A 26,856-nucleotide genomic window follows, 5' to 3' on the forward strand; every position below is an offset into this window, starting at 1 on the left:
TGAGCATCATGAATTCTCCTAATGACTTATTCCACCTTTACATACTATATTTAATACTATCAATTAGAAACACTCATTTTTTTCAGTTGAGGTTTGATGTAACTTTTGCAAAGAGCCCATGTAGACATTAATCTATGAGATAAACGCAAACAACAGTTAGATTTTGGTATTAATATATGGATGGATAGATAAATGTGTAAGGATGAATTACATTCCCTGTGCCCTAAAAAATGATTCAAATGAATTAATTTTAGTAATAGGTTATACTTCACTCATTATCTCGCAGCACTTGAAGGGACATGTGGACCTGCCAATGGTGGTAATGGGTTAAGGGTATAAAATATCTTTTCTTCTCTCATTAAAAAAAAATAGTAGGAGTAGGTTAAATTTAAGTCAGTGTTTGAATGAAATAATTCAGATTTCTGGACTTGATTTGGTTTCCGCTGCCGTTTTCCACAGCAGCTTGTAAGGGAAGACACTACACATAGAGCAGCGACCCTCAGATGTAGTATTCACCAGTGACCACTAGATGTCAGATCAGCAACAGTGTATCTAATACGGGTATTGTGGCCGCTAGGTGGTAGCTCTGCACCAGGATTTCCTCCTCCCAGGTCGTCGAAACAACAAACCGAACTACGGAGCAAGCGGGGTGAGAGAACGTCCGAAACCGCCTCTGACCGCGACTTTTAAACTCTTTTTACCGAATTGTAGTGGAATTCAGACGGAGGCTGTGTAAGAATAATAAAAGTTACGATTCTGGTGGGACTACATTTCACAACAAGGTAAGTTAGCTGTAAAATGGCGGAGAGCTATCTGGAAGTTAGTTGATTTGTATTTTGCTAGCCGTCTCGCTAGCCAGGCTAGCTGTGGATGAGCCCAGAGCGCGGATGTCTGCCTGAACCAAGTCGCTTCGCTAGCTCGCTGTACATGGCTACTTCGGTTGTTAGCAAGCTAACGAACTGGATTTTTGGCACACTAGCTCAAAATATTTAGTTCACAAGCAAAATAATCGTTTTATTCTTTCAAGTGACTTACTTACACTTTATATATTTGTAAACAAAGTGTTTGTTGCTTATGCAATACGGTACTGGAACTCCCGAGGCAAGATGGAGGACGCAAGGACGTGATGTTTTTTTAAGGTAACGTTAGCAGTAGCAGTTAGCATAGATAACTAGTGGGAGTTATTCCCAGCTCCTTATTTGCAGCATATCAATTACGGTTAGTTGCTTCATCCTCGGGCGAGCATTGGATACGATTAATGTGAAAACACAGGGGTTTATTGTCCTTGGAAATATTAGTGACTAGCGTTATTGTGTATTGGCTAATATTAGCTTGCGCTAGTACAGTAGGGCTTGCGTTGTTTTGTTATTATGGTCTAACTACGATAGCGTTAGTAAACGCTGGCATGTTCCCAATGTCTAACGATAATGCGTTGTACGGGACTGGCGCCCTTCTTGTTCAGCAAATCGCAGTTTGTTTGAGCTTGAGTAGCGCAAGCTTACTTTATGAAATTTCAACTAGCCGACGCTGTGGAAAGACGCCAAAATCCTCGGTTGCTTAGCTAGTGGCGCTAGCATCAGCAGCGCACCGGTGTCAATTTTGACAGGAACCGACCAAGAGCATAGCCGTGCCGGCGTTGTTGGAGGGAACTGAGGCGGTACTTTGTGGAGTCGTTGACTTGCAGCATTACACACGGTCGAGTTTCGCAATTTCGTTTTTATCTAAAATCGTCTAGTCTGTCTTCGCAGTAACAAGTTTATGAGAGACACTGCTCGATTTGGCGCCACTTTTTTCAGTCTACACCCATAGAATCCCGTCGTCTTGTCATGCAGTATCCCCTCACTATCAAGGAAATGGGCACGTAAACCGATGTTTAAACCAATGAATACCTCAGATAAGTTAAAACTCACTAAGTCGTCACTAACTCCTAAATAGAGCTGATGTTTAATGGGTCTACGTTGACTGAGTGCTTGATGGTGTGGGGAATTTCACGTGGATTATTATATACCAATGAAAAAATAGGTTGATTGATAATATCCCCATGTGGCATATCTGGGCCATCATTTGCAGGACATTGTGAGGGAGAGGATCCTGTAAATAACATTACGTCGGGAATTATATGAACGGTTACCTTGAAAGTCTTCCCACTAATCATAAATGCTGTTATATTAAAAGAATGACACACTTTTGTGTCATAACAGCGTGTAGTGTGAGTGAAAGACGCACCTATGGCACCTAGATTGGTTATGTGATGGATGGAGTTTATATTTGGCTTTTTCAAGACAGAACAGTTGTCCCTGGAGTGGTTTTATTGACTTCCCTGACTGCTAAGGGGGCTTTTACATTTGTTTTAGAATTGCGGACAAAGTAATAATCCTTATTTCAAAAGTTAGGTCTACTCTCCCCTTTGATGTATATGCTATTAATTTACACATCACAACCATGCAATAGTTTCTCTGTGGCCTGCGGTATCTTGTTGATGTTGATCCTCTCTTTTGATTGGTTGAGATATGAATGGGGCGGATAGGCCAGTGCCATATTTGGCCATTGAGGAAGACACTCCAATCTTCGTTGCATGACGTTGTCTGTAAACCAAGGGGAGCAGAGAAAGAGAGGGAGCCAATGGCTGGACAGCTGAGTGTGACAGGAGCATTTGTGTCCGCCCCCTGTTACCATGTGAAACCGTTTTTTTTTCCCCTCTGAATGGCATCAAATAAACATTTGCTCACTACAGAGGATGTGATTTCTGTGAATGTACAAATATTTGAAGTTTGCTTTTGTAATAAATGTTGTTTCTGCTGTGCTGAAATGTCTAATAAATCTTCACGTGTAGCTTTCTAAATTACTCTCTCATTTTCTAGGTCACATGCAACTTCTCCTGTCTTGTATTTTCTGAGGATCTCAAGTCAGTCACAAGTTGAAGTTATCCAGAAGATGTTACAGAAATGATAGCAGCACCAGAAATACCAACAGAGTTCTCCTATACTCAGTAAGTACATGCTTCCATGTGTGATTTACTTTCTCAGGTTGAGGTTTACATGAATTTTCATTCAAATGTCTACTTGTGTCTACCAGGGACACAGACACACGATTCTCTTCAGACACAGACTTTTCTGAGGATCCTGATGGAAGGAGCACGAACTCAGCTAAAGGAAAGGTATAGAAAGCAAAAAATGGCTCTACACCCACGGACTTGGTCAGGACATCTTTGTCAAATAATACATTATTACCTCATATTTTGCATTTATAGACATCTGTGACATATAAGAAATTTAGTTTGTCTTCTCTTAATCTCTAAAATGATGCTCATACTTAACTAGTCCTCATGCTCTTCTCTGCTGTTCCAGGGTGGAAAGAAGGGGAAGAAGGCGGCAGGAGAGAAAGGCAAAGGAGGGAAGGGAGCAGGTCGGTTAAATGGCCACCACCAGGAGAATGGCATGGAAAACATGATGTTGTTTGAGGTGGTGAAGCTGGGCAGGAGTGCAATGCAGGTACGAATAGCAAGATCCATAAAATTGCCCACTTTGTAAAAATATAATTTTTTTTTTATCCCAGTCGTATTTAAAAAGAATGGTGGATTACAAAGGTCTACATTCTTCATTGATTTCTGATTTTAAATTTGTATATCCCAATCTTCCTGCAGTCTGTTGTTGATGACTGGATTGAGTCTTACAAACATGACAGAGATGTTGCACTACTAGACCTCATCAATTTCTTCATCCAGTGCTCAGGATGTAAAGGTATGTGTCTAAGTCACCCTACATTGTGACTTGCACCTTTCAAAACATATTGAGGTAAATGTTGTGTGTCCTACAGAACCACTTAGTCCTCTTGACCACTTAGTAAATTGTCTTCCGTTTAACCACTCTGTCTTTATCAGGTGTGGTTAGTGGTGAAATGTTTCGCAACATGCAGAACTCTGAGATCATCCGACGAATGACAGAGGAATTTGATGAGGTAACTCAACTTTTTCCAGTATAATTATTATGATATTACAAACCTCCAAAGTGTCATTTTAAATAGAATTTGACAATAAAGATTTCAATTCACTTCAGATATCCACTTAATAATTCTTTTATCCCCAAAGGACAATAGAACTTGCTAACTTTTCTGAATGATAGGGATGGTAACTAATTGCATTTACTTATGTTCTTCCCTCTGTGGCATCTGTAGGACAGCGGAGACTACCCTCTAACCATAGCAGGGCCCCAATGGAAGAAGTTCAAATCAAGCTTTTGTGAATTCATTTCGGTGCTAGTGCGCCAATGTCAATACAGTATCATCTATGATGAGTACATGATGGACACAGTCATCTCTCTTCTCACCGGACTATCAGACTCCCAAGTCCGAGCCTTCAGACACACCTCAACACTGGCAGGTAAGATGAACGGTGTCTGTATTTGTGTGTGTGAGTGTGCACGCATGTGTGTAAGTGTGTGAGGGGTACATTTGATTGTTAATGTTGATGTGTTATCAGTGTACTCTATCAGAGTAAAGTGTAGTTAGCAGGGTGGGAAAATTAGCCAGCAAGGAGTGATCGGGGAACAAGGTACTCCCGGACCGTTTTTGCAGTATAAGCTCAATTTTAGTGCAGTTACACATTATATAGGCTCTTTTCTTTACTCAGCTGAATTGGAACAGGAGAAGTATGACTGAATCAATATAGCTGGCCAACAGTTTTGTCCTGATGGAGATTTCAAATATTTTGAAATGTTTTAACTACACTTTATGGGGCACAGATGGAAAAAAAATTGGTTTGTCGTGAAATTTAGATTGACTGCATGTTTTATGTTTTCACAGTTCAAAGACATTGGTGAAACTAATATTGCCTGATCCAAAAAAAATATTTCTGTTGTGTTATAAGTAAAGGACCATATTAATACAACCACTGATAAAGGTACTAAACTCAAATGGCACACCCACAGGTGTTTTTGTTGTGTTGGTGGTGTTTATATTTTGACTGATGAGACCTCCTTGTAGTTTTGTTGCACACGTAAGAGAAGGACAGCTTCTACCTTTATTGTTGGCTATGTTGTGTACACAAGGGTGCTCGGGCTTCACATAAGCACAGTAGGTGGATTTACCCAATACAATAAAGTACCAAAGGCACCTGGTTGGGGCAAATCATATGTTCTACAATATAAGAGACATGCAGAACACACGACAAATATTGTTTATGCAGCATCAGCATTGTACATTTTATGGCAGTTTTTAATTGAGTAGATGGGTAATGTAACCACAAAACCTTAATGTATAGATTGCTGCAGGAGTGAGTCCAAACCCATGGAAAAAAGTTGGAATTTCTACACTTTCAGTTCCCTTGTCTTGAAGTTGATGGTTTTTAGATTAGATGCTTGAAATTTCCATGTTTTGTTCTACGACATAAAATGTGTCAGTAAATACGACACTTGTGCTTTTTTTAAAGTGTGTATGTCTCTTAAACAAGTGGCTAAATGAGACTACAGATGTTGTGGGAGACTTTAAACATCATCACCCCAAACACGAAAGCTGATCTACTCACCAGTTCGCCCTTGCAGCATTGTTTTTATGCGCTTACATTGTAAGGCTGCACAATTAGTCAAAATATGATTGAAATCTCAAAACAGCAAAGTGCAATATCCAAATTGCAGGAGCTGCTTTTTTTTTTTTTTTTTCCATTGTTTTTCATTGTGTTAGCACCATAATAGTTGTGGTGCCACAGAGATGCCCCGGCCTACAAATCATTCTCTGTACGTAAGAGAGCATGCTTGTTTGGTACAAGCCCCAACAAAAATCACATCACCATTTTAAATGTTTTTTTTTCAGTGAAAATGAAATGCAACCATGCGTTCCAGCTGAAATTGTGACCCGTATAACAATTGCAATATCTGCCAAAATGATTTTTTTTATTTTTTTATTTTTTTTATTTCTTAATGTCACTTGTACTTCTGACAGCCATGAAGCTGATGACAGCCCTGGTGAATGTAGCTCTAAACCTGAGTATCAACATGGACAACACCCAGCGCCAGTACGAGGCAGAGAGGAATAAAGCGGTGCCTAAAAGGGCCAATGACAGGCTAGAGCTTCTCCTACAGAAACGCAAAGAGGTAAGGGTGGTCACATGACAATTTGCTGACTTTTTTCTAAAACATACCGTACCTAAGCACATGCCTTTTGTATTTACACAGACATACACACATTTCATTACTCAAATTCTAACTGGATTGTAGGTTTCAGCAAATTCTGGCCAGATACTGGTGATTTTGAGCAGTTGTTTGTTAACTTATAAGGGTCAGGCCAATGTGGCATGCTCCAAACTGGAGAAAAGTTTTGCCTAACTTTGGCAGAAAGTTGCAATAACAGAGCCCATATCTTATTTTTTTCTCAAGTACACAATAGGGGTGGGAGAAAAAAATCAGTTCACATAACAATTGCGATTCTTACTTTGTATGATTATGAATTGATTCTTAGATTCCCAAAATTGGTTTTTGTAGCACCCAGGTGATGTGCAGCACGCAGATGCAAGACTTGTTTTGATGTTCACCTTAAAAGAAGACGGGCATTTTGTCGAATTTTGGATTTAATAGCTTAATTAGCTGTGCAAGACGCAAGTGTAGTATTGTAAAAACTGCATATACCATCACCTGTAGACTAACGTTAGCAGAGTGGAGCACCACACTGCAGCTGTAGCAAGCCCACCAACACACACTGCAACATTTCAAACTTCTTGCAAACTCTGAAATGAAGAAAATAAAGCCCTGCACTCATTAAGAGTTGGGAAAAGGATTATTTTCACTGGTACTAGCATTGCATCCAGGTGTTCTCCACTGCTGGAGACAACGCGTTAGTAACAGTGCAGTGGAGGGCTCTGCTTGTTTCTACACCAGAATATGTAAAACAACTTCTGTTTCACAAAAGTTATTTAGCTAGTGACGTTGATTGGTAAATTGCATTTTCATATCATTATTTCAGTTGGCAGAAGACTGCAATATTCCTCTAAATTGATGAATTTAAAAGAAAAACCAGTGTGCTTTCAAATTTTTCTCTGCTGTTTTAAATTCATCAGACAATGATTTTAATCAGTTGCTTAACTACCAGTTGTGATTTATACTGCAAATGAATGGTTTAGCACCCAGTAAACTAGAGGAACCACCTGAAATGAGTGCCTGTCCTCCTGTGTATTGAGTCAAGGATCAATTCTTAATCAGATAATGACACCAAGAAATGAAAGTGAATCATGAGATTCACAAAATTTGCAACCAATTTGCAACCGCCTCAGCACCCACAACATCAGTTATCAGTTATAGTTTTACAGTGAAGACGTGGCGACAGTGTTTTAAAAAAAAAAAAAAAAAAAAAAAAAAAACCTGTTGACAATATAAAGGTCTTGATGTTCCACATGAAGCATTCAGAACCCGTCCCCTCCTTTTCCTGCCAGATAACTGAGCCCTGATGGCAGCTTTTCTTTTTGTATTGATTCATGACAAGAATTTCAGAAAAAATTATTAAGAACTAGAAATGAAATCAGAAGTGATCAAACTTACTCATTGCCTAACCTGCAGGCTCCACCCCCCTTACGGGCTGTTTTGTTCAGGCAAATCATGAAAACCGCGTGCACACCACCACCTTCCCATCCACACAAACAAATTCAAGTAACACAAATAAGTATAAATAATTGTGAATTACTCTAGCTTGTGACCATAAATCTGTTCCACTTTTAGAACTGCAACATCTCTGTAGGTGGTGGACCCGCAGTGACTGTGTTAGCGCTGAGTATTATTCAGCCAGCATTGTCACTTTATTGGGTTATATAACAGTGGGTCCCACTGGGCATCCATCTGTTACTTCACTGTGCAGCCACACCACAGCATGGTGGCATAGTTGGCTGTCACACATGTCTTGTTACGTTAACAGTGCCTCCTGGTCACCTCTTACGGTAACATTGTAGTCAGTCAGGGTTTATGTTTGACCAAATAAATGTGCTCATGTTTTTAGTTTTGTTTTTTTTTGTTCTTTATTTCAGCTCCAAGAAAATCAGGATGAGATTGAAAACATGATGAATGCAATTTTCAAAGGAGTGTTTGTTCACAGATATCGGTATGGCTTCACGTAATGCACTTGTATCATGAAAAAATGTTAATTTTGATACTGTCTTGGTTGCTCTCATTCTTGTATACTGTTTAACAAAGAATAATGTTTCGACAGTGATTCGATAGCAGAAATCAGGGCAATCTGTATAGAAGAGATTGGAGTGTGGATGAAACTCTATAGCGATGCCTTCCTCAACGACAGCTATCTGAAGTATGTCGGATGGACAATGCATGATAAGGTGAGTAAGAGCGGTTTCTTTAGTTCCTTTTTGTAGTTTCTTTTAAGCCCCTACACACTTGTGGTCCACAGGAGGTTTCACTTTATTTTCCTGATTAGACCTCTTCTCAGGACTGTGTGGGCATGCACAGATTGAGCCTGATTGACATCTCCCTCACTCTCCTGTTAGTTTTGTTATGTCTGTTAATGTAGGAGACTTAAACCTTTGTTATCATTATACAGATGTCTAATCAGACAGTAAAAGTGAAAACACCTGTGTGGGTGTGCAGGGCCGTTAAAGACACAGTCACTGGCTCAATTGTAAACAAAGTGAAGCCACAAAAATGAAAAACTCTGGACTGAAACCTGCTGTTACTCCAGCACTTATTGACACTTCTAATAGGCAATCAAAAGTAAAAAAAAATCTATATTTTGATCAGTTGAAAAACTCTTTTCATCTTGGTCAAATCTTATGTACAATCTTATGTACAATTTGCAGTGTACAAAAAACAACTGATTGCTTTTGGCCACTCCAGTAACCAATAACTGATAACTGACTGCTTTCTAATTCTCTATTCCAGCAAGGCGAGGTACGTTTGAAGTGTCTGACAGCTCTGCAGGGTCTCTACTACAACAGAGAGCTAAATGCCAGATTGGAACTCTTCACCAGTCGCTTCAAGGTCAGCACCACCTGCTGGAAAAGTTAAACACAACAACTCAGACTTTATTTTTTCACTCCTACACAGCAACAACACAGAGCTTACACTCTATGCATTTTAGATGGCACTAACATAATTTTTAGACACTAATCAAATTGCTCCTTTTAGCTCAATAACTTATTCAGTTATCTCCCCCTTTGTTCAGGACCGTATTGTCTCCATGACTCTTGACAAAGAGTATGATGTCGCTGTTCAAGCAATTAAACTTCTTACTCTAGTGTTGAAGTAAGTGGCTGTTTTCTTGATGTTTTGTTGTTGTCCAAACTTTCAGGTTGCTTACCAAATATCAGTGGGTTGTAGTCTGTGTCTCCAGGGAAAGCCCTTGTGCATAATTTTAATGAAATACTATTAGTAACTTAAGTTGACTGACTCTTTGTGTTTGTCCCTGCAGTAGTACGGATGAGGTGTTGACCCCTGAGGACTGTGAGAGTGTCTATCACTTGGTCTACTCAGCACACAGGCCTGTCGCCATTGCAGCAGGAGAATTCCTTTTTAAGAAGTATGTCAGGCATACATCAAACTTAACACTGAATAGTGGCTAAAGCTTAAAACATTGAACAGGTTCAGGAAAATCGATGTGGAGGCAGGTTAGGGAAGGTTGAGAAAGAACATGGGATTTGCCACAGTTTTATGTAAATTAAGGACAAGTGAGAATCTGAGGTTGTTAATGAGACAAAAAATGTTATAAAAACACACACATGCAGTACTTCTGTTTGCACACAAACAAAATATTGTAGTCTCAGCATCACAGTAATTTTTTTCTCATGTTCATCCTCTCAGTCATTCTGTAGGAAATATCTGAAGTCTAGTTTTTAAAGTTGCTCAATGATTGTTCTCTGTAGGAAGTTGAATTATACAAGTCAGTTAGTTGTCAGTCTAGCTTATGAGTTTTAATTTTGGAGGCCCCTCGATGTTTCTAAGAAATGCAGTTGAAGGATTATGTGGGGGTTGCGTCTGCGTGATACCCAACTAATGATTAATATTCTCAAAGATTGTTCAGCCAACGGGAAACGGAGGAGGAGGGTGCCCCCAAGAGAAGAGGCAGACAAAGCCCCAACGCCAACCTCATTAAGACCACTGTCTTCTTCTTCCTGGAGAGTGAGGTATATTATCATACTTTCTTTAAACCTCAGCCATAGGCTGTCATTTCTGTCTCTATTGGCAGTATGTAAGCGGACTTAATCATCTGTCCTTTGTATGAACATCTCTTCTTAGCTCCACGAGCATGCGGCCTACCTAGTGGACTCTCTCTGGGAATGCGGTGCAGAGCTACTGAAGGACTGGGAGTGTATGATCAGCTTACTGCTAGATGAACCATTACCAGGAGAGGAAGGTATGACTCTTGTTTCTTGTAAGTTCACAATGCTGGTATGCAGTTCAGGACACAAACATAATATACAGTAGGGCTGAGAGTGCTGGTACCCTTACACCTCACTGAAACAATGCTCCGTATATCACTTTTTGAATGAAAGTCACAAAAAAGACCCAACAGAAACATTAAAGTGACTGGAGATTGCTAAAATGCAGTGTTGACAACTCACATTGCTTCTGGGAGAATGTCTTTTGGACAGATAAAACAAAATTAAAAGAAAAAAAAGAAAAGAACACCATTCCCACAGACCTGCCAACTTGTACATTTCTGTGTAGCAGGTACCAATTGTGACATCAAAGTACACTGATGCGATTGTCACTTGAAAGTATGCAAAAAGCTGGTGCTGTTTTGTGAGCTTGGTTTGACCAATTGTGCAGTACCAGACCGATATGCCATCCTATATGGACACGGACCTATAACCTATAAATTATTGAGAGTGATTAAATTTTGGAGGAGTGTTACTGTTTTAAGTGGAACAGCTCTACTAGCCTTTACAGCACTAGTCACGTGATACTACTCAGCCTATTATTGTGACTCAAGTCAGTAAGTGAGCTACACACGTGCTGAGAGACAAGACAAGAGTTGGAGAAATAAGTGGGGTAGTGGTTTAGAAGAGTGAAAGAAAGTGAGGCTGTGAAAAGGAGTTGACAAAAAAAAAGAAAAATGGAAAGTGAAGCTACACTTTTTATTTCACTTTTTCAAAAATTAAGCACTTTATCTTAAGATACACATTTCTCAAAAGCTCTCTGTTATGTACTTATTCCAAGCCTTATTTTTGTTGAAATGCGAAAAGATCCCACCATGCATTCTGCAAAGTTTGCAGTACTGTTTATGGCAATGTTTATATATTGGTGATACAGTGAATTAAAAGGGGTAAAATTACAACAGAAATGGAAATAGTAGCGATATGTAGGTATATCCTCAGAATGAAAATAACATGAAACATAAAAATAACATAAGGGAAAGATGTGTTAAGTTAAATACAATACATTTTGCATTAGGTGGTACCCCAAATGGAGGAGGCTCATTTGTGGTATGGGGTTTGCTGTGTCTGGCACAGAGAGTCTGTGCAGGGCAGGTCATGACTCCTCCAACAGGATAATGACCCAAAACATACATCTAAAAGCAGCCAAGAATGGATGAGATGAAAACATTGGACCATTTTGAAGTGATTAAAAATCCTAATCCAAGTGAATATCTAATGAAAGAGTTGAAACTTGCAGTGGGGAGAAGGTACCCATCAAACCTGAGAGAACTTGAGCAGTCTGTTTAAGAAGAGTGGGCCAATCTACCAGCTGAGAAGTTTCTTGAAGTCTCTTTAAGACTTCAAGGTATGTTCTGATTATTCAAAATTAATATGGCCAAACAAGCTACTTTGAAGGCATACTGCCTCTCTTAATAAACCTCTATTGAAGAAAAATCAAGTCTTGAATTTAAAGCAACAATTTGAGTACTTATGTGAACATAAATGCTACAAGAGAGGTTTATGCAACAACTCATGGCAACAAAAGGCAACTGGTAATATTATTGAATGGTGTAGATGTTAGGTGTAAGAGGATTAGGCCCACTTTTCCAAAAGACCAATGAAAATAAACATGCATGCTCAGGAGTGGTGATGTGTGCATCTTATCATTCCTACCTCTTGCAGGAGGTGCATTAACATGCATCTCCACATGCGTCTCAAATGAACACTTGTGATTGGATCACACTTCCCTGCTCTATATTCAAAAAAGCATGTATGTGTTATTGTTTTTAGCCAGTCCGACCATAATAGATGTATCTGTTGTCAGTGTGTTTGTGAGAGAGTGAGCGAGAGAGTGGGGCAAAGAGGAGTTGAGGGAATCATTGCAGTTCGCACAGCTCTATAATGAAATAAGATTTTAGCAGCTTCACTTAGGCTGTCCACCTCTGATCGGCTCACCTAAGACAGACGTTAATACCGGCATTTTTCGTCAAAAGGGTGCACTATAAAATATTAGGTTAGGGCCACAAAATTTTTGTCCATGCCATTTGTAATATAATTGAGGATAATACGTTGCAACGAAAATGAGAAGCTGTGAATTTGGAATAGAGAAAAGTGGATGCAGTTTGTCAGTTTCAAATTATTTCAAAGAAAATTTAGATTTTTGTTTTTTTAAGTGCAAGGTACTAATCCTTTTGTTTTGTGATTTTTTTTATTTTTATTTTATAGCTCTTACAGACAGACAAGAGACAGCCTTGATCGAGATCATGCTGTGCACTGTACGCCAGGCTGCTGAATGCCACCCACCTGTTGGAAGAGGCACGGGGAAGAGGGTAAGAGTGGCTAACACACTTTGAATAGTGGACCAAGATAGGTTTAAGGATAATTCAGGTTTTCAAACGTGGCCATGGCTGTTCTGGGATTGTCTTTATGACAGTTGTCACTTAACTTTAGAACTGGGTCAGAACAAGCTGGACCCAAACAGTTTATTAGAGAAAATAAGGTTATTGACTATATCATAAGGTGAATATGCTGCAGTGTTTAGTGCTTGAAGATCTGTGATGTCAGGTTTGGGATATAGAGCCTGCAGAAACATTTAGGTTTGATCTGTAGTTATTTTTCTCTCCAGACAGTTGCATTTTTCAAAATCTGACATTACCAGGGCATTCGTCTCACAATTTAATAGACATTGCAAGATGTTATTGTGCTGAGCAGTCACTTTTATTTCTCGTTGGGTTTAACTGTTGGACATTGCTTAGGCCCTTATATGTGTATTTCAAAGCACTTTCAAAGACCTGTCCTGGGTTATAAAGTTATCCTGGAAACAACAACAAACTGAGTGCCAATAATAAAATAAAAAAGAAACATAGCTGAGGTACAAATTAACCAGAAATTGTCATGTGAAAGAGTAAATTTTACAAAAATTAAAAAGTTAAGTTAGACCTTTTGCGTGCATTAATGTAAACTAGTTGTGAGGACAGGTTTATAACGTGCTGCCGCTATGATCAGGTGATGACGGCTAAAGAGAAGAAGACTCAGCTGGATGACAGAACCAGAATGACAGAGCTCTTTGCTGTGGCTTTGCCCCCTCTACTGGCCAAGGTTTGTTAGATCCACTCATTGTTTTTAACAAGCGCTCCTTGTAAGGGCTGATGGCTTCAGGTGTGTATTCATCAATCATAAAATATGATTTGGTTTAATTGTTTATTCTACAGTATGCTGTGGATGCAGAGAAGGTGACCAATTTGTTGCAGCTGCCTCAGTTCTTTGACCTGGAAATTTATACCACAGGACGTCTGGAGAAGGTAATACAGTTATTGGAAAGCAGCAGTCAAATAAAAAGAAAATCAGTTTATTTAACATTATAATAAAGTTGTTTATCTTCCTCATTGATAATCACATGTGATTTGTCACTCTTTCTCTCTAATCTAGCACCTGGAATCCCTGTTACGTCAGATCAGGGAAATTGTGGAGAAGCACACAGACACTGAAGTTTTGGAGGCTTGCTCCAAGACTTACCATGCCCTCTGCAATGAGGAGTTCACAATCTTTAATAGGGTGGACATTGCCCGCTCCCAACTGCTGGATGAGCTGGTTGACAAGTTCAACAGACTACTGGAGGATTTTCTGCAAGAGGTAGGAATGATAAGATGCACACATCACCACTCCTGAGCATGCATGTTTATTCTCATTGGTCTTTTGGAAAAGTGGGCCTAATCCTCTTACACCTAACATCTACACCATTCAATAATATTACCAGTTGCCTTTTGTTGCCATGAGTTGTTGCATAAACCTCTCTTGTAGCATTTATGTTCACATAAGTACTCAAATTGTTGCTTTAAATTCAAGACTTGATTTTTCTGTAAATAATTATTTTCAGTTTCAAACTGATGTCATGTAATTTCAGTAGAGGTTTATTAAGAGAGGCAGTATGCCTTCAAAGTAGCTTGTTTGGCCATATTAATTTTGAATAATCAGAACATACCTAACAGAGATATTTACGCCTGAAAACTAAACCAGCCTTCTTTCATTTTCTTTCTTTTAGCCTCATTGCATCATAAAATGCAAAATAGCATTAGACCTTGGATTTCATTTGTGCTCAGAGGAAGTCTTTTTCCTCTAGCAGTAGTGATGATAATGCAGAGCATTAAACTAACTAGACCAGTGTCTCATGTTTTTATAAAGACCAATTATTTCTGTACATTAACAGCAAATATGCATTAATATTTGAATAACATACTCTATTAAAAAACTTGATCAAATAGTTTGTGGAGAAGCTCATCAGATATATTTTAATTTTATCTGAATCTGAAAACTTAGTATCTTAGTATCTGTTCTTGATGATTCAGTCTTTATCATATGAGTAAATATCATGATCCATAAAATAAAACTAGGGCTGGGATGATGATCTCCTGGTGTGATACTATCAAGATACTTGGGTATTGATTTGATATGCATTGTGTTTTTCAACAGGCTTAGAATCATGATACTTAAGTGAATCAATTTTTTTCCCCACCCCTGAATTCAACACATAATTTCTCTTTCCAGGGTGAAGATGCTGATGAAGATGATGCATATCAGGTTTTGTCAACTCTAAAGAGGATCACAGCATTTCACAAGTATGAAATTTACCTGGAATACTTTTTTCTTCATGCACTTCATATTCCTCTTTCACATCTCTTGTTCCCTATCCAGTTATAATGATAATTTGCTTGTGTATGTGTCAGAACCTGACTGAGATTTTGCCAAATCTGTTGTAGTGCACATGACCTGTCGGGGTGGGACCTTTTTACCAGCAACTTCAAGCTGCTCAACACAGGCATAGAGAACGGAGACATGCCTGAGCAGGTTACTAAATATACACATGCACCAAGTGAAGTTATATGACTCAACAATTGTTTTTGTGAATAATAAGAAATATTGACCTATCTGGGATTGTTTTTTTTCTTCTTGTGAGCAGATAGTCATCCACTCACTGCAGTGTACCCACTACGTGATCTTGTGGCATTTGGCCAAAATATCTGAGGGCAGCTCCAGGAAGGTGAGGTTCACTGTCTGCACTACTGTCCCTACTCTGTTTCTACACTGCTTTGAAGAAAATTGGATGGGCTTATGTTAAAAAAAAATTCTGACTGTTTTGAATCAGGATGACCTGGTGACCCTGAGGAAGCAGATGAGGGCATTCTGTATGATGTGTCAGCGCTACCTCACCAATGTCAACACAGCCGTCAAAGAACAGGTGACACAGACATGAGAACAACAAATCTGCATGTGTAGCAGTAGTAGTAGTAAAATCTGCTTAAAGCAGGGACAAAAAATATGAAATGGAGATCATTCACAATGAGGCAAGGTGGCAAAACCTTTTAACTCATAAAGGTGGTTTAGCTGCCATTCATTGCAGTGGAGACTTAGCCACTAAGTGCTTGTAAGAAGGCTGTTAGCACATGAAAAATTGACTTTACTGCATAACTTTTTATTTGCTTTGTTCATATATGATAAAAAGGTCTTTGATACAACTTGATGCTGAAGCCATCTGTGCCTCACAACTGATATAATAAGTCAGATTTCAGAAGTCCACAAGGTCTTCTAGTTTAAAAGCTCATTTGCAAGAAAGGTTTTTGTATAGCGCTTGTGCAAACTGAGCTTTAACTTACTGTCCTTTTTTTCTGTCCTCCCACAGGCATTCACCATCCTGTGTGATCTCCTGCTCATCTTCAGCCACCAGATGGTGTCCGGAGGCAGGGAACACCTGGAGCCCCTTGTCTATTCCCCAGAGGACTCGCTGCAGTCTGAACTACTCTCCTTCATCCTGAACCATGTCTTCATAGACCAGGACGATGATACAAATAGCACAGGTACAAATGCAAATATGCAGTCCTAGAAGCTCATTTACTTTCTGCTCTGCTCCAGTGGCCAAGGAGATCGAGTAAAAGGGCAATTTTCCAAATCAGCCAATGTGCAGCTTATAGAACAGTTTTTTTCCTCTCTCTTCAGATGGGCAACAGGACGATGAGGCTGTAAAGATTGAAGCTCTGCATAAGAGGAGAAACCTCCTGGCTGCCTACTGTAAACTGATCATATACTGTGTGGTAGAAATGAAGACTGGAGCTGACATCTTCAAACAGTACATGCGGGTAAGTTAAGTTTTTCTACATTGTAGCCATTAAATGTACATCTTGACTAGCAAAGACTTCTAACTAACACATCTGATTTATGTATACAGATATATAATTATTCATGACATAGTATAATGTATGTTTTTTTTTTTTTCTTTGCAGTATTACAATGATTATGGTGACATCATCAAGGAGACTATGAGTAAGACTCGGCAAATCGACAAGATTCAATGTGCCAAGACACTCATCCTTAGTCTGCAGCAGGTCAGTATACCTACTCACTCATTAATTCATACAGCAGTTCTGGCTTTCTGTTCATGTGTCTCATTGTTAACAGATTGTTAAGGTAATGTTTCCCGTCTCTCTTCCTGCTAGCTGTTCAATGAAATGCTGTCTGAGCTGGGTCATGGGTTTGATCGCTCCTCTTCTGCATTCTGTGGAATCAAAGAGTTGGCCCGTCGTTTTTCTCTCACCTTTGGTCTCGATCAAGTCAAAACCAGAGATGCCATCGCTATGTTGCACAAGTAAGATTTCATTCTGCTCTTGTTACATTGCATTGCTCTTTTCACATTTTTGGCCTTGCATCTGGGAACTGTCATGGCAGACAAATTACTTCTTGAATACTGTGTTTCCTCTGCCTGTGTTTTTTTCCTCCCCTGGATTTTGGGGAGGCTTAAGTGATAAAATGTTATAGTTTTTTCTATTCCCATGCACTGAAAGTATTGTAGAAGAGAATGTACAAACACTGTCAGACTGCTCAAACACATAGAAAAGCAACAGTGCAATTACAACAAAACTGGTCTGTTACATACACTATGTGAGAAACCCACGCAAGAGCTCTTATCTGGAAAAACGTTGGTCCAAAATTTGTGACACAACACTGTCTGCCACGGCATCATCCTGTATTTCCCACCACTTTGTGTAAACATTAATCAGTGCAGTGGCAAAATAAGAAAATATTGTTCATGCAGTCTTGACCTTTCTGGATGATGCATGTTGTTTCTTTTTTAGCAGTGATGGAGAGTTGAGTGTATGAAATCACACAATCCTTCACATTTGTAATTACCCCATTCATCACAGTGGTTTGTTTCTCTTGTGTGAATTATTAAATTATAATGTCAGTCAGGTCCCAAGGAAGCCACTATATACTAATTTGTAATGTTTCCTTGGGTATTCTCTACACTAATATATAGGCATACTTTATAATAGGATATGCTGAGTGTGTGTTGGGAGTTTAAGTAATGAAACACAGGCTGAAAAATCTGTTTCCATTTGTTTCCATCTAGGTTTTTTTTTAAAAAAACCTTTATTTAACTAGGTAAACAGCAGTCAGTTTAACCTCTTTTCACACAAAACAATACAAAAAAAAAAGTAACATGACAACTGGATGTAGTCAAGTGGAACAGACCAAATGTCTTACCACAGTGACATAGGGTATATCCGTAAGAGTACCAGAGCTATAGAGTACTCTGCAATAAAAAATCACAAGGGTTCATGTAGACGCAAGAAAACAAAAATCAGGTATCTTGACATGTTTAGTGGTCGTACATTATTCAAGATTTGGAACTTGTTTGATTTAGAAGAATTCATTTTAACTCAAAGTATTCAAACATTTTCATAATCAACACCAAGTGTTCAAGAAGTTTTTATTATTATATCCACAATATTCCTGGTTATACGACAGGACAATAAATCTTTTCTAAAATTGAATTTTAACACATAGTTTGTATCAACTATGTTTTTTGGTTTGATGTCCATGAAACAATTTCTTTTTCTCTGCTCACTGTGTGTTGTTCTTCCTTTGTGCAACTCTAAGGGATGGTATCGAGTTCGCGTTTAAGGATCCTAGTCCCCAAGGAGAAGGAGGCCCTCCCCTCAACCTGGCGTTCTTAGACATCCTCAGCGAGTTCTCCTCCAAGCTTATGAGACAAGACAAGAGGACTGTGTAAGTTTTTTTTTTTTTTTTTTCCTGCCAAGCTGACAGGTGGGAGGCCTCAGTGTGTCAGTGCAACAGGTGTTTGTGACAACTGGTGCAACTGGTGTTTCTGATGTGTGAGGGGTTGATCTGTGGCTTTTTTTTTTTTTACCCTCCAGTTGGAATGTGCACCTGGTTTTGTATGTAAAGTTTGATCTCTGTATGCATGGATGCATGAGTTTGTTCATCTTGTCTATGTGACCTCCTGCTTCTCCCCAGCCACATGTACCTGGAGCGGTTTATGACGTTCCAGATGGCACTGCAGCGAGAAGACTGCTGGCTCCCCCTCATCTCCTACAGGAATTCCCTGCAGGCTGGTGGTGATGACGATACCATGTCAGTGATGAGTGGCTACTCCAGCAGAGGCTCTTCCATTCGCTCCAAGAAGACCAAGCCTCCTGCTGCTGCAGCTGGAACTTCAGCAGCCAAGAGGAAGCTGCCAGAAGGTATAGAACGCTTGGGAATCAACAAAAGCATTTAATAATGTTTAACATCTGGGTTAATAACCTGTTTTCTCAGCTATTTTCACTTGAGAGAAAAAGTCCCACTAACTTCATGTTATATAGTAGTGACAGCTCCATAGTTTTCCAAAGCTTTAAAAATGGACATCAGCAGTTTTATGTTATAAACAATAAACATCCATCAATTCAGCGCCCACCAATGCACAAGCACACTGAGAACAGGTCTTCATGGGAACCACATACATTATAGCCCAGTAACCATGATACCATGATATTACAAAAGCAGATTCAGAGCCCAGATTAACCCAGATGCGTTTCTACTGGCCTGGCTCAGCCAGTGCATCTGATGGGTGAGGAGATTAAACAGCAGATGGTAGGAGAGAGTGAAGAGTCAGACTGCTTCGTGTGTGTGTGTGTGTGTGTTGACCAAGGATTTCTCTAGAATAATATATGTTAGAATGTGCATAGCATTCAGTTTACAGTGTTGTAGTGTTTAGTGGGAAAAAACACTGAGCAGGGCTGACAGTGCGGTATAGTCAAAATCAAATTGTTGCTATCACAGACAGTTTAGTGTTAGTAATTGCGACTCCCTTTGTTGTTATCTTAGTTTTGGATTTCACTGATGATTTCTGGCGTCCCCTCTTTCACCATGAATTGCAAATTCCTCTGGTGTGAAAGGGCAAACCTCTGGATGCAACGAGTGGATGGTACTTAGCAAGCAGAACTGTATTTTACATCCTTTGAGAATGCATTAAATTTGAGCTTGGACATACTATACCAACGTTTCAACATCTTTTTAGATGTCTTCAGAAAACCAAATGAGAACCGCTGCCTCAGTGTAAAAATACATGTGCTTGTTTTGTTATAGTACCCAATAACAGTCCTACATTTGCTAGCAATTTTTTAGCAATTTCTGAAACTCAACCTTGTTAATAGTGAAGGGACTTGGGAGGAGATTTGGTTTCTTGGGAGAAATGTTTTGCCCTTAAAACAAGTTTAACAAAACAAGCATGTGCACGTTTCCTGTGAGTTTGCCTAACTATTTGGCCCTTCCTTTCCAGAGGAGAGCAGCAGCAGCAGTGAGGTGTGGCAGCAGAGCATGCAGACCCCAGTCATGATGCCGTCCCCCCACCTCACCTCCACTGCCATGCGAGACCCTAAGAGGGGCCGTGATGACAGCTTCATGGGGGTATACCCCCTTCCTCATGACCAGCAGCAGCCCCACCAACACCCGCAGCATCATCAACAGACGCCTCAGCACCACCAGACACCCATGGATTACAAGTAAGTATCCTTCAGTGTTTCATTCCAGAGGTGCAACGATGCAGTCAGTTCACAGTTCGGTACAATACGTTCTGCAGGGGTAACTGCTCAGTGCATACAAGAAATGTATTTATCGATGTAGAAGATTTATTAATTCTTTCTTTGTCATAACATGAAAAAAATGTTTTTAAGTTTCACCATTTTTGCGGGGCATGATTTATATGGTTATCTCAGTTAATCTTTTAGCTCCACTGTGCATACCTTCCAACTTTTATATCATTGAATATTCTGCCAAGGCATATTCCCACACTCCTAAATTTCACAGTCCAGCATTAACTTTTCTCCTCCTCATTTGTTGTGTTGGCCCAGCATTTCCAGAGCTCTTTGGTGGCCATTTACTTTTAATTAATTATCTGTTATTTCCTTGCATCTTAACGCCTGCTACCATAAGATTTTATAAATATGACTAGGCTTATGTCCAGGCCCATCACTCAGTTCCATACATCACTTATTCTCTGAGAATGGGATCAGAGGACTGGAATATGAGCCAGAACACATTAGGAAAGGGTTCACTGTAATTTCCCATTTGTGTTTTATTAATTTGGAGGGCAAATGGTAGCAAAATGCTTGTACTTAACAGCCTGCCAAGTGTTGGCCCTTCTGGGACGATGACTGACTAGTTTATTTATCCAACCTGACTTTTCATAGGCACCAGGCCAGTGGCCATCTATATATTTCTAACTGACATCCTTGTGGTATTGCCAGTTAAATCACCAAACAACATGGCTAATTACTCTTGTGCATTTAGTTCCCAGGTGACGTGGATGCTGGCTCAGAGACAGCAAGAAGAGGCACGCCAGCAGCAGGAAAGAGCCATGAACTATGCCAAGCTCAGAACCAACCTGCAGCATGCTATGTAAGACACAAACACACCTGTGCATAGATGTGCCTGTGAAAATGTAATTAAAAGTATGATTCCATCATTATATATTGGCTTTGTTTTTATAGTCGTCGCGGCACTGGGCTTATGGAGGAAGACGAAGAGCCGATTGTGGAGGATGTGATGATGTCATCTGAGGGTCGTATGGATGATCTCAATGAAGGCATGGACTTTGACACCATGGACATTGATCTGGTAAGATACACATTTAACTGATTTTGTTGTTGATGTTTATTTCTAAGCAAATTGCAAAAAAAGCAAAGGCCTAAGAACTAGCAAATTTAAATCTCAGGGATTCCCACCAATCAAGTTACATGTCACTGGAAGCAGGTCATCATTATTCTAGAGCATTCCTAGCTAAATACTGCTATCTCCCCTTTTGTTTAATGGCCTATCCCTCACACTTCCATCATAGTTCTCATAACTATCACTTTAATATATCCTGATTTAATTTTAGTTTTGTAACTTGTTTCGTTTGCATATTCTGTCTTATTTGGGGCTGATCAGTCAGTTATTTTAAGAAAAGACTGATTTTTTTTTTAGCATGCAACAGTTAATGAGGATCTTGAATGTAACTTCAAAAGCGCAAAGAAGACTAAAGAAATCATCAAAAGAATCTTGGCCTTGGGGAAAGGATATATCTAGTCTTTGGTTTTTAAAAACATGATGAAACGTACTCTGTCGACAGGGCCCTGCGACTGTTGGTACAACATGAGGCAACATGACTAATTTATTTGACCATTTACGCCAACACTACAGAACCATGTATGATGAGTGTAAAGCCAGAACTAAATTTTATCCAAGACAAATGTCTATTTTGGATGTTTCCCTTAGTGCTGGACTCTGAGACAGGCTCCAAATGTCATGCTGAATCAACCAGAAAATTGAACAACTGCCCTAGTTCCTCTAAATTCCCTCTATTCGTTGCATGTTTAATAAATTCTTTCCAAATTGCGCTACAGGAGTTCACTGCTGCTAATATCTGCTGAAATTATATCCTATTTGAATATTGTAAAGCATATTGCAAAAATCCATGTAACCATTTTGGGGGTTTTTTTTCCAGTTCCAGTTTAACCCTAAATTTTAGTATGAGCAAAGATTGTTCAAACATTCATTGGTTGTCTGCCAAAGCAGCTGTTGAACGAGGAAAGTTATTGGAGTATCTGCTGTTAATACTTCTTCTTTCTCTTCCAGCCACCCTCTAAGAACCGCCGTGAGAGGTCTGAGCTCAAGCCAGACTATTTTGACCCTGCTTCTATCATGGATGAATCGGTAAGGAGCATCTCAACATATCACTAAGATTTGTTTAACCTTGTAGATTCACACACCCCCTCCACTCAAAATCCAGTTTTCCTCTTAGACTGTTGCTATGTGGAGTGCTGCAAACACATACCAGCGTACTCATGGAGACTCCAGGTGTGTTTGTGTCATGGCCTGCTGGAGAGGCTCGTGATGCACAGTGAGAGTAGACAGAACTTGTGATTTTCTTCAAAAAAAGTAAACACTAAAATTAGTATAACTATGGAAGTGAAAATAGATGGCTTGCAACCAGTCGCATTACATGGACGACTTGAGAGCATGTTGTATTTTGGGCACTGAATGAGACAGCAAAACATTTAGACAAGTTCAGCGGACCAGTCTGCACGCACAGCAGCCAAATGCAACATTTCTTATTGGTTGCAAAGCTGCTATTTTTGCCTGTATAAACACGCCAAATTTAATTTATTTCAGAGTTTACTGCCAGCCTTAAAATCTTGTTTCAATACGTTCCAACTTTAAGAAACCCTAAGGATGTGCCTTGAAATGCAGGATTCTTCAGACTCTCTCACTGTCTAGAGCACTGACTGGGTGTTTTGTGTCAATTTTAAGTCATCTAATTGTCAAAGCAGAAAACTGTTTTTTTCCTTCATTAAACACTTAACTTCTTGTTCCATTCAGCTTTTTGTGAGCTAAGAAACAATGCAGGGCACTTCGTAACTCAGCTTTTGACAGAACCCACTGCACCCCGGCTCCGAACCAGTATGGCTGAGAGCCATTTTTTCCACTCTGAATTACTTTTCCACAAAGTTAAAAATTGATGTGGCTGCAGATAAGATTACATTTTGAAGCAGCAAAGTCAAATGCACTCAACGTAGAGCATGTCAGAAATGTTAAAAAGCGACAGCAATTGTCATGCTACATTTTTTTTTGTGAGCTGAACATTACATTGTCAGTTTCAGTTCAGTGTCTTATGTTGTGTGATTTTAGACAATCAGACAAAGTAGTTTGTTGGACTGTATTTTAATCTTGTATAGTCAGGTCAATCACTTCCTCCCCATGACACCTTGACAGCAACTGCTGTAATGATGCAACCACTGAGGTTAGGAGCGTAGACTGCCCTCAATTATGCATAACTATAAGTCTTAATAAAATTTAAATGGGTGAGTTATATAAAAATCCACACCCCATACTGTTATGAAGGAGGAAAGCAGCTATAGAGACTAAAACCAAACTGTAAACATCTTTAATTCTGATGTAAAGTTGGGCATTTAACACAGAAGACTATAGGGACTGACTCACTTTTGGAGCCAGCCACAAGCGGCCATTCGAAGAACTGCAGTTGTTGACTTCATTTTTCAGCCTCGGTGGTTGCCACTTAGTTAGGAGACCCAACCAGTTTTATTTTAGTCAGACATAACCTTATAACTTTTGATAATGGTACACCTCATTACCTTTACAATGTATTACACTTGCATCATTATTCATGTACATTTTCATACTATAGGGTAAGAGTGAGGGTAATTTTATGTTTTAGTTTTTCACTATCAGCATATCAATTTTTTCATATGAAATGTAAGTTTTTAACTTGATATTAAAGCATGTTTTTTTTGTTTCCTCTAGGTTCTTGGGGTATCCATGTTTTAAGCTAATATCCAGATGATTCTGACGCTGGGATAACAGAAGAGGCGCTTTGTATTTAAAGAGAATTTTAGATGCGAAAACAGAAGCGTTTTCTCTAAGAAAAAGCAAAAACAAGACAAAAAAAAATTCTGGCTTGTACTCCACGTGGACCAATGACAACCCACACTCAGTGTTGCTTGCTCAGAGAGGACTTTGTTTCAAATATTTACTTTTATAATCTTGGGTAAGCTCTTCCTGTTCAGAAATAGTGTAACAGGCCACTTCCAAACCTATTAGAAATGAGACATGTCTGAAGAAAAATCCATAATAGCTTTTTTTTCCTCCTTTCCTTTCCTTTTTTCTTTTTTTTCTTTTTTTTAAAACGGGGATGAATTGGTGTGTTTAACTTAAGAAACATTTTTTGTTTATGTCTAACCCTTTTTACAATTGTAGTAAGTTACCAGGTGTGAAGTAGTAATTTATAAACAGACTGTAGTAGCTTGCTTGTACTGTGTTAGCCAAGTGGATGGAGGTCTTTATGTTTCCGTGCTCTTTCTTTTTTCCCATCCCTCTATCTCTTAAGTTTCTTTCCCTGTTGTTGGGCCTGAGTTGAGGTCCTGATAACCACTGGTGGTTAAGATAGTGAGACGTCACGTAGAATCAGTCAGGATCTCTTTATGCTGTGAAGATTCCCAGAGTCCACTGAATGCCCCACACTGTTAAGCGGTAAATCTTCGAGCTTACCCCAAGATCTGGACCACTCCTTAACCACCATCTACCAGGGAAACGTGTTCCCCAACAATGAGTAGAGTTTAATCCCAGTAGTGCCACTGTGTGGGCTCTGGAAAGAAGAAGCTCAGTCAAATAAAATCATGTCTTTTTCTCTTAAACTCCAGCAGCATAATGTTGAAATGGGTATCTCTACATTTTAAATAAAAGTTATATATGAATCGGTGCTGATTTTATATATGTGCTTTTGGTTTTTCTTATTTTCAACTTTTCAACCTTCAGTCACAAAGTTTGAGAAATGTGTAAGTAAAACTTAAAAAATGAAAGCATGTGAAGCCATGCATCAAGGAAGATTTTTAAATTTGTATTTTTATGGTTTTTCTTTTCTTTTTTTTTCTTTTTTTTTTTTTTTCTTTTTGTCTTGATAATGTCTTCGGGTTTCTACCTTTTTTCCTACATGTAAATTAGTTTGGATAAAACTAATGAAAAGACTTGTGAAATTCAGCTTTAAGGTTTTCTCAACATGAAAATTCCTGTCACAAAATACTTAACGATTTCAAATGTTAAAAGTGAAAGGTAGTAATTCAGACAATACTGAAGATGAAAGTTATTCAGCAGCGCTGTGGCAGCTAGACAAAGCTTAGATTTTGACATATATTTGTCACACACAAGTTTTAATGAAATGTTTTGTCTACTGAGGTTTTTATTTTGTAGTCATTCCATGCTTAAGCCTTAAACATGCTTGTGAAGGTCACCTTCTCTCACAGTAATCTTCCATGTCAGAGGATCAGTCATGTTTAAAGGTGGATAATTGGCTTCTTAGAACATGAAACATGAGGTGGTCAGATGTAATGTGATAAAGTAGATGAACAGCCTATATGTGTTTTGCCTAATTATTTTATGTAAGTAAAAAAGAAAATTCTTTTAAGGAAAAAGTACTGTTTATTGTTTGTTACTTACCACTACATTGGTATAAATTCTTATTAGATCATGTGTATATATACAAAATTTAATTTCTTTCCTTCCTTCCTTTTGGCCATGTCTGTGTTTTGTTCTTTTTTTTTTTCATGCACTCTTGCCTACACTCTAAGTTGTTGTCTATTATCCCATCCTCCTTCAGTCACTCTGTTTTCTGATTTGTACTTGTCTGGAGACAGTAACTTTTGAATAAAAATCAACACATTTCATCTGTGGTACTTTTTACTGACCACACTGGACTTACTCTGATTAACACGGGGCTTACTCACATTCAGTCTGCACAGTACACCTATAGTCTCTGTGTTTTGCAAATGTATGCAAGTTGTGGTAAAATACAGTTGAAGTTGTCATGATACTCACTTAGAATGTATTCACTTTATTATCACAAGGGGGCAGTATAGTCCATGATGGGTATCTAATCTCCCTACAATGGCAGTGCTATTACTCTACATGGTGCCACACTTTTATAATGTATGCATCTTTTCCACTGTGCTGAAAAGCCTATGAATATGTATTCTCAGGCCCTCTGCATCTTCAATGCACATATCTCACTGTATGTGACAGCCTTTACATTTGTGTTGACTATCTAAAGGGGGCCCATAGTAGCGAGAGTAATGTCTTGTTCTGTGGAGACAAGGTGCGCCATAGTTGCTGTAATGATAAAAGTGAGGAAGCAGAGGAAGGGATGAAAGCATCAGAGACTTCTGTGTTAAGTGCAGGATTAATAAAGAGGAGCTCAGATCAATGCGGTCCTATTAGAATAGGACCTGGCAGAGAGCTCTCCTTCATGTCCAGCCTGTGGTACATGAAGAGACTCATCTATCACTGCGTCAGTCTGCTTGTCACATGATGGCTGTCAGAATAATGTGCAGAAAAGCACTTACCTCGGCAGCCCTGCCTGATTCTCTTCTGAGCTGTCAGCCCTTTCTTTAGCACAGTGTTTGTGGTGTTCCTGTAGACGGAGACCAAAGTGAAATTTTAGATTCGTGTATAGCTGTTGTCAAACCAGTTTTATGAAAGTTGCCAGGATGTTTTATGTCCACATCTCACACTTCTGTGCCAAAACGATTATTCTCCCTCTACTTTTCTCTCTGATTTGTTCTCACAGTACATCTATATGGGCTGACTTAGGTTAAGCTGTGTTGCTGAGGTCAGGGCTGCTGAGTTTAAATCAG

At 39.1% G+C, this 26,856-nt stretch overlaps 1 protein-coding gene across 2 annotated transcripts; it reads left to right on the forward strand.

The window, feature by feature from the left end:
• Positions 1 to 617: 617 nt before the first annotated feature.
• On the forward strand, positions 618 to 25,890 carry stag2b (STAG2 cohesin complex component b). Of its 2 annotated transcripts, none has more exons than XM_071457069.1 (34): positions 618 to 782; positions 2,862 to 2,989; positions 3,076 to 3,157; positions 3,348 to 3,491; positions 3,644 to 3,740; positions 3,881 to 3,957; positions 4,174 to 4,378; positions 5,935 to 6,086; positions 8,003 to 8,076; positions 8,185 to 8,308; positions 8,868 to 8,966; positions 9,151 to 9,230; positions 9,397 to 9,504; positions 9,997 to 10,108; positions 10,221 to 10,338; positions 12,569 to 12,672; positions 13,349 to 13,441; positions 13,555 to 13,644; positions 13,772 to 13,975; positions 14,888 to 14,958; positions 15,100 to 15,187; positions 15,300 to 15,380; positions 15,486 to 15,578; positions 16,020 to 16,194; positions 16,334 to 16,473; positions 16,618 to 16,719; positions 16,831 to 16,979; positions 18,272 to 18,400; positions 18,650 to 18,876; positions 19,953 to 20,175; positions 20,963 to 21,070; positions 21,163 to 21,289; positions 22,289 to 22,366; positions 23,975 to 25,890. In XM_071457069.1, the coding sequence occupies exons 2-34, from the start codon at positions 2,946 to 2,948 to the stop codon at positions 23,996 to 23,998; spliced, it is 3,822 nt and encodes a 1,273-aa protein (XP_071313170.1). In that variant the 5' UTR covers positions 618 to 782; positions 2,862 to 2,945; the 3' UTR covers positions 23,999 to 25,890. The 2 variants fall into 2 exon arrangements, with proteins under 2 accessions (XP_071313170.1, XP_071313171.1); XM_071457070.1 differs by lacking the exon at positions 618 to 782 and adding an exon at positions 1,017 to 1,139.
• The last annotated feature ends 966 nt before the right edge of the window (positions 25,891 to 26,856 follow it).

This window comes from Trachinotus anak, unplaced genomic scaffold, assembly GCF_046630095.1.
Source record: "Trachinotus anak isolate AG129_WGS33_773 ecotype Australia unplaced genomic scaffold, CSIRO_AGI_Tana_v1 ptg000021l, whole genome shotgun sequence".
Taxonomy (NCBI): Eukaryota; Metazoa; Chordata; class Actinopteri; order Carangiformes; family Carangidae; genus Trachinotus; species Trachinotus anak.

What these genes read in the sequence shown, in the direction of transcription:
- stag2b (XM_071457069.1), top strand. Translation starts at nt 2,946, where the DNA reads ATGATAGCAGCACCAGAAATACCAACAGAGTTCTCCTATACTCA. An exon ending in CAAGAGGAAGCTGCCAGAAG is followed by an intron (nt 18,877 to 19,952) that starts GTATAGAACGCT and finishes CTTCCTTTCCAG; the next exon opens with AGGAGAGCAGCAGCAGCAGT. An exon ending in ACACCATGGACATTGATCTG is followed by an intron (nt 21,290 to 22,288) that starts GTAAGATACACA and finishes TTTCTCTTCCAG; the next exon opens with CCACCCTCTAAGAACCGCCG.